The sequence below is a fragment of the Rhagoletis zephyria genome, unplaced genomic scaffold (genome assembly GCF_001687245.7).
Source record: "Rhagoletis zephyria isolate East Lansing unplaced genomic scaffold, Rhagoletis_zephyria_1.1 Rzeph_scaffold_15930, whole genome shotgun sequence".
NCBI lineage: Eukaryota > Metazoa > Arthropoda > Insecta > Diptera > Tephritidae > Rhagoletis > Rhagoletis zephyria.
Window position 1 is genome coordinate 1 of NW_016172996.1, and position 7327 is coordinate 7327.

A 7327-nucleotide genomic window follows, 5' to 3' on the forward strand; every position below is an offset into this window, starting at 1 on the left:
CGCAAGTTTAAATATTTTAGTCGACTTCGTTTTACGTGAAGGACTAATATTGTTATTACAATCATTATGTCTTATGTGGGAAGACAACATACCTTGGCATCAGCTACCACAGCTGACTGTTCAGTGGAGTTGGAAGAAGAGTTTGGACCGGTATCCATTACGAAGCTTGAGGTTTGTAAAGAAAAATATACGCCTTTTGTTATTTCATTGTATTCATATTTATGTAGGTCAATGGGATATCAAATAATGATATTAAACGATTGCAGGAAGCTGGATTTCATACAGTAGAATCTATAGCATTTTCACCAAAGAAACTTTTGTTGCAAATTCGAGGATTTTCCGATGCAAAAGCGGATAAAATTCTAACTGAAGCTATTAAACTTGTCCCAATGGGTTTCACAACTGCCACTTCTATTTATCAAAAGCGTTCAGAGATAGTCATGTTGACGACTGGCTCAAAAGAGCTTGATAAGTTACTGGGCGGGGGCATCGAAACGGGTTCAATAACCGAAATGTTTGGAGAATTCCGTAGTGGTAAGACGCAGTTGTGTCATACATTAGCTGTGACTTGTCAATTGCCAATAAGTCAGAATGGTGGCGAGGGTAAATGCCTTTATATTGATACAGAAGGAACATTTCGGCCGGAACGTTTGACCGCAATTGCCGAACGCTTCAAACTTGTAAAAGAAGAGGTGAAGTTTTGAAGAAATATTAATGTAATAGTGCTTTTACAATTGGTAATATTATGTATATTCAAGGTTTTGGACAACGTGGCCTGCGCACGCGCCTATAACACAGATCATCAAACGCAATTACTGACACAGGCTGCAGCTATGATGGTGGAATCACGGTGAGTTTAAAATACATTTGGATGCTTAAATGAAAAAATCTAAATTTATTTTATTAGGTATGCACTTTTAGTAGTTGATAGTGCAACAGCACTTTACCGCACAGATTATACAGGTCGTGGTGAGTTGTCAGCACGCCAGATGCACCTTGCACGATTTCTGCGCCTTTTGTTGCGATTAGCAGATGAGGTATTCAACATTAGTAAATTCATGTGTTCATATTTTAGTATATATANCAGCACGCCAGATGCACCTTGCACGATTTCTGCGCCTTTTGTTGCGATTAGCAGATGAGGTATTCAACATTAGTAAATTCATGTGTTCATATTTTAGTATATATATTAATTTTTAGTTTGGTGTCGCTGTAATCATAACGAATCAGGTGGTCGCCAATGTAGATACTGGACCTGCCATGTTCGCAGCAGATACCAAGAAGCCCATTGGCGGCAACATTATCGCGCATGCCTCCACGACGAGACTTTATTTCCGAAAAGGACGCGGGGAAACGCGGATTTGCAAAATATATGATTCACCATGCCTACCCGAGAGTGAAGCTACATTTGCAATATTACCCGATGGAATCGGCGATGCAAAAGAATAGAGCAAATGAATGCGTTCTTGAATAGGCTAAGTTAATCAATTTAAGAAAGTATATTAGATATTATGTTTACCTATTAGTAATAAAAACAAGGACACGATGATATGCACAAATTAAAAGCATTGGCGTTTGAATTTTTGCATTCTACGTATACTTGGAATTTTACGGATATGAATAGATTTATTGTATGTATGTACTGCTGAAAATGACCAACTAGAAATGTATGTGCATTCGCAGCGTTTAAATTTATACAAACTAATTCGATCGCTTATAAGTGTTCATGAGCCATGTATGTACATATGGGACATAGATAGTTTGGTTGGTGTTCTTGTTTCACAAATGCAGATAACCAGTAAACAAAAATCAAATTGAATCGTGTTAAGTGATGCAATTTTAGTAGAAAAAATAGTCTATACACGTGTATATCGTATTCGTTATTCGAAATTGTTGTTGGTTTTTGTAGCACACANTTGGAATTTTACGGATATGAATAGATTTATTGTATGTATGTACTGCTGAAAATGACCAACTAGAAATGTATGTGCATTCGCAGCGTTTAAATTTATACAAACTAATTCGATCGCTTATAAGTGTTCATGAGCCATGTATGTACATATGGGACATAGTTTGGTTGGTGTTCTTGTTTCACAAATGCAGATAACCAGTAAACAAAATTCAAATTGAATCGTGTTAAGTGATGCAATTTTAGTAGAAAAAATAGTCTATACACGTGTATATCGTACTCGTTATTCGAAATTGTATTAACAAAATTTTCTAGTTATCAGAAAACAGTAAAAAAGAAACCCTATGAAGGGGTCAATTGAAAAGGTCGGACCTTGTGAAACAGTACATTCCTAGGCATACCGTTAGTTTAGATTGACGTCGATTGAAGAATTGACCTATTCTAGGTCGCTGCAACCGCCTCATGTTGGTTTTTTGTAGCACACTAATTTTTTTTTATATCAGCCCTATCGCCGATTTCGAGTGAATATTTCTTTCCCATAATTAAACATGCAAAACAAAAACAAATTGGGAAAAATTGTTTTTGTTTTGCTTTATAATTTTTGGGAATATGTGAAATTCGCGATAGGGCCGATATATTTATTGCTTTTGTTAGAAGTAAATGTACAAACGGTAAACATTACAACAAATTTTTTATTTAGAAGAGTCCAGACATTTACCTGTAAGCAAAAGCTAAGGCAATATTTTATTTTTATTATATTTTTTTTTTTGTAATTTTTGCAAAAAGTAGGCTTTGTGCTTCCTGACAAATGGTAAATTTTGGGTTAAAACACTTTCCAAAAACAAGTGCGAATTTAAACGAAAAATACTTTATATTTATTGTACACACCTCGTAATGGATTTGCATAAACACAATATAANACCTGCCATGTTCGCAGCAGATACCAAGAAACCCATTGGCGGCAACATTATCGCTCATGCCTCCACGACGAGACTTTATTTCCGAAAAGGACGCGGGGAAACGCGGATTTGCAAAATATATGATTCACCATGCCTACCCGAGAGTGAAGCTACATTTGCAATATTACCCGATGGAATCGGCGATGCAAAAGAATAGAGCAAATGAATGCGTTCTTGAATAGGCTAAGTTAATCAATTTAAGAAAGTATATTAGATATTATGTTTAACTATTAGTAATAAAAACAAGGACACGATGATATGCACAAATTAAAAGCATTGGCGTTTGAATTTTTGCATTCTACGTATACGTGGAATTTTACGGATATGAATAGATTTATTGTATGTATGTACTGCTGAAAATGACCAACTAGAAATGTATGTGCATTCGCAGCGTTTAAATTTATACAAACTAATTCGATCGCTTATAAGTGTTCATGAGCCATGTATGTACATATGGGACATAGATAGTTTGGTTGGTGTTCTTGTTTCACAAATGCAGATAACCAGTAAACAAAAATCAAATTGAATCGTGTTAAGTGATGCAATTTTAGTAGAAAAAATAGTCTATACACGTGTATATCGTATTCGTTATTCGAAATTGTTGTTGGTTTTTGTAGCACACAAATTTTTTTTTATATCAGCCCTATCGCCGATTTCGAGTGAATATTTCTTTCCCATAATTAAACATGCAAAACAAAAACAAATTGGGAAAAATTGTTTTTGTTTGCTTTATAATTTTTGGGAATATGTGAAATTCGCGATAGGGCCGATATATTTATTGCTTTTGTTAGAAGTAAATGTACAAACGGTAAACATTACAACAAATTTTTTATTTAGAAGAGTCCAGACATTTACCTGTAAGCAAAAGCTAAGGCAATATTTTATTTTTTATTTTTANATATATGATTCACCATGCCTACCCGAGAGTGAAGCTACATTTGCAATATTGCCCGATGGAATCGGCGATGCAAAAGAATAGAGCAAATGAATGCGTTCTTGAATAGGCTAAGTTGATCAATTTAAGATCGTATATTAGATATTATGTTTAACTATTAGTAATAAAAACAAGGACACGATGATATGCACAAATTAAAAGCATTGGCGTTTGAATTTTTGCATTCTACGTATACTTGGAATTTTACGGATATGAATAGATTTATTGTATGTATGTACTGCTGAAAATGACCAACTAGAAATGTATGTGCATTCGCAGCGTTTAAATTTATACAAACTAATTCGATCGCTTATAAGTGTTCATGAGCCATGTATGTACATATGGGACATAGATAGTTTGGTTGGTGTTCTTGTTTCACAAATGCAGATAACCAGTAAACAAAATTCAAATTGAATCGTGTTAAGTGATGCAATTTTAGTAGAAAAAATAGTCTATACACGTGTATATCGTACTCGTTATTCGAAATTGTATTAACAAAATTTTCTAGTTATCAGAAAACAGTAAAAAAGAAACCCTATGAAGGGGTCAATTGAAAAGGTCGGACCTTGTGAAACAGTACATTCCTAGGCATACCGTTAGTTTAGATTGACGTCGATTGAAGAATTGACCTATTCTAGGTCGCTGCAACCGCCTCATGTTGGTTTTTTGTAGCACACAAATTTTTTTTTATATCAGCCCTATCGCCGATTTCGAGTGAATATTTCTTTCCCATAATTAAACATGCAAAACAAAAACAAATTGGGAAAAATTGTTTTTGTTTGCTTTATAATTTTTGGGAATATGTGAAATTCGCGATAGGGCCGATATATTTATTGCTTTTGTTAGAAGTAAATGTACAAACGGTAAACATTACAACAAATTTTTTATTTAGAAGAGTCCAGACATTTACCTGTAAGCAAAAGCTAAGGCAATATTTTATTTTTATTATATTTTTTTTTTTGTAATTTTTGCAAAAAGTAGGCTTTGTGCTTCCTGACAAATGGTAAATTTTGGGTTAAAACACTTTCCAAAAACAAGTGCGAATTTAAACGAAAAATACTTTATATTTATTGTACACACCTCGTAATGGATTTGGCATAAACACAATATAAAAAAAAACAATATACAAATATGTATATACATACATATGTATGTATATCAATTATACCAGTAGCATGTTTTCTGTTTAGTTAATCAGTACCTAAGCATACATACATTAAACATATATATGTATATAAACTCGTGTTTTGGTATTTGTTTTTTACATATTCTGTGCCACCATGGAATTAGTAACGCAAAGTTTGAAAATTGAAGCCAATAAATCGTGTAATTTCTTTGAATATTTGACTTTTTTAAGGAGAGATTTAGGATTCCACGCGCGTTTCAAGTACGTTGCTTTCAGCGATGACGAGGGAATCTTCCGTACCCAATTCAGCATTGTCTTCCATCATTCCTGATCCTTGTTTCTGACTTTCCATCGTTATGCCCGATTCTTCGTTCAAGTGTTCCTTCTCAACATTACTTTTTGACCCTATTTCTTTATTTTCTGAGTTTTTCTCATCTCTATTGCGATTAGCACAAATATTCATATACGCTTTCTCACTCATTGTGATGCGATTTTGCTCACTAATATGTTTCGTGCATTCTTTGTACGTTTTTACTTGATCACAGAAAGGTTCCCAAAACTGCTGATCGCCTGAAATTTTAAACAGTTTTTTAAAGTAGTTGTATATAATAACTGCTTCGTTGCGTATGGTTTCCGCCTTGGCTTTGAATTCAATTTCTTCGTCGGCGCTCAGTGACCATTCTTTCAAATTTCCAACATAGCGGCGTAAGCGCCTTATGATGTCCACACAATCTGGATTACGTAACAACATTAACTGTGTTAATTCGAAATCTTTATATTGCTTGAGTAGGTCCACACAACGATTTACGTCAGCACTTTTCAATCCCAAGCTTTCACGCAATTGCTGTGATATTTGTATAAAGTCGCGCTCAACGAAAAGCGCATCCTCCTGCTCTATCATCTGATTGGTGAATCTATTTGCAGCATCTTGATGAATCTTTGCTCGAGGAGGATTTATGATCACACGATCCTTTACAGCTTCTAGTTTAATTTGGCCAATCTCTAGCTTCTCCTTTAATTCTTCAGCATCTTTTCGAGCTTTCTCTTCCCATTTAGTTCGCTCAGCCGTACTTGGAAATGACTCCGGTTTTCCGAAGTCCAACTTGATGCCAACACATTTGGCTGGCGGCACAAAAGCTAGTAATAAATTGTTAAATAATTCACTCTTATTGCCGCCAGAGGGCTTAACGGTGGGCGTAATGGTAGCTGTTGGCTTAGAGGAGCTGCCCGATTTCTTGGCAGATTTTTTCGCATCAGAAGATACACCTGGAAATATTAATTATTAAATTATTTTCATATTTCCTTTTTTAAATAAGTTCTTAATATAGAATATGTAGTTAGTACTTAATGAATCCAAATTTGCAAAATAATAGTTGCGTTCCCTAAAAGGCCGTTCGCACCAGGCGATTCAACTTTTGGGTTCAACTCACGTAGGTTTGCTCGAAAAAAAATTTAATGGCTAAGGCAATGGAGTGCACTAAACCGTTTGCTGGAGCAGCTTCGATTGCAAAGCAATCGAGTGCACTAACGTTCACTATTCTGTAAGAGATTAGTTGCGTTCGATAACAAAATTAGCCAACACCAGCCAACAATCAAAATCAAGAGAGTAAGCGAAAACTCTCCCAAAGAGATGAAAGGGCAAAAAACGAACGAACGAACAGGAAATTAGCCATTACTTGCAAAAACCGGAAAAAGAGACACACCAGCTGACTTTGTTTATGATTTTATTTGTAAACAAACTGAAATTCATCTTGCCTCCATAGAAGAAAAAGGAAAGTGAACGTTCAATGTTCGCCAGGAACATTTTTAGAAGTAAAAACTAGTTGGCGCTATCATAAAGTCATATAGCAGGCAGCCAGAAAGCATATAAATACCAAAACTCGAAAAATGCAATTTTGTTTGTTTACAAAAATTGCAACCATATGTTTTGTGATCATATGTTTTCGTGTTGGATAATTTTTAGGTGCAATCCCGTATTCCTCGGACTCGGACTAGTAAAACTGTCAAAAAATCAAGATTTGCTCAGAGCGAGAGAGTAACATTGAAAAGTACGGGATCGCTTTCTAGTAAAAAATGGCAACTTCTGTAACTTCAACATAACCTCCAAATTTAGGTTGTACATTTTTGCTTATTTTGTATGTAAACACACTCAGTCACACATGTAAATAACCAAAAATACTTTCAAATTCATTAGAATCCAGTTAAACAAGTAATTAAACACTTTTCATCATGAATTAGCAGAGTGCACTTTTCTTTTGTTTACAATTTGGTTGCCAAACACACTACAGCTGATCGTTTGACACATTTACCAGAATTTACCAGCAAAAAATTCTCGGACTAAAACTGGTTACCAGTGACAGAGAGAGAACCGTATTTACTCCCTTTTTTGTCCTCTCAAT

At 34.8% G+C, this 7327-nt stretch overlaps 2 protein-coding genes across 5 annotated transcripts in view; one reads left to right on the forward strand and one right to left on the reverse strand.

The window, feature by feature from the left end:
- On the forward strand, nucleotides 1-3957 carry spn-A (RAD51 recombinase homolog spn-A). 3 transcript variants are annotated; one of them, XM_017635565.1, is made up of 6 exons: nucleotides 7-171; nucleotides 228-692; nucleotides 759-850; nucleotides 908-1037; nucleotides 1201-1370; nucleotides 3769-3957. In XM_017635565.1, exons 1-6 carry the CDS (start codon nucleotides 67-69, stop codon nucleotides 3845-3847), a joined length of 1041 nt encoding a protein of 346 aa, XP_017491054.1. In that variant the 5' UTR covers nucleotides 7-66; the 3' UTR covers nucleotides 3848-3957. The 3 variants fall into 3 exon arrangements, with proteins under 3 accessions (XP_017491055.1, XP_017491054.1, XP_017491053.1); XM_017635566.1 differs by lacking the exon at nucleotides 3769-3957 and having other exon boundaries at nucleotides 1-171; nucleotides 267-692; nucleotides 1201-1586; XM_017635564.1 differs by lacking the exon at nucleotides 3769-3957 and having other exon boundaries at nucleotides 1201-1584.
- Nucleotides 2669-7327, reverse strand: part of Jasper (JIL-1 anchoring and stabilizing protein) — a 9734-nt gene continuing 5075 nt past the window's right edge. Inside the window, exons 2-3 of one of the 2 annotated variants that reach the window (XR_001849475.1) lie at nucleotides 4883-6194; nucleotides 2669-2797 (exon numbers count right to left, since the gene is read on the reverse strand). Coding sequence is in view for 1 of the 2 variants with exons in the window: in XM_017635562.1 (XP_017491051.1) it covers nucleotides 5167-6194 (1028 nt within the window). In the remaining variant the exon portion in view is untranslated. Of the gene's footprint in view, nucleotides 2798-4004; nucleotides 6195-7327 lie in introns of those variants that run through there. The other variant, XM_017635562.1, reaches the window with a different exon arrangement.

What these genes read in the sequence shown, in the direction of transcription:
- spn-A (XM_017635565.1), top strand. Translation starts at nt 67, where the DNA reads ATGTCTTATGTGGGAAGACAACATACCTTGGCATCAGCTACCACAGCT. An exon ending in TATCCATTACGAAGCTTGAG is followed by an intron (nt 172 to 227) that starts GTTTGTAAAGAA and finishes ATATTTATGTAG; the next exon opens with GTCAATGGGATATCAAATAA. An exon ending in TGTTGCGATTAGCAGATGAG is followed by an intron (nt 1,038 to 1,200) that starts GTATTCAACATT and finishes ATTAATTTTTAG; the next exon opens with TTTGGTGTCGCTGTAATCAT.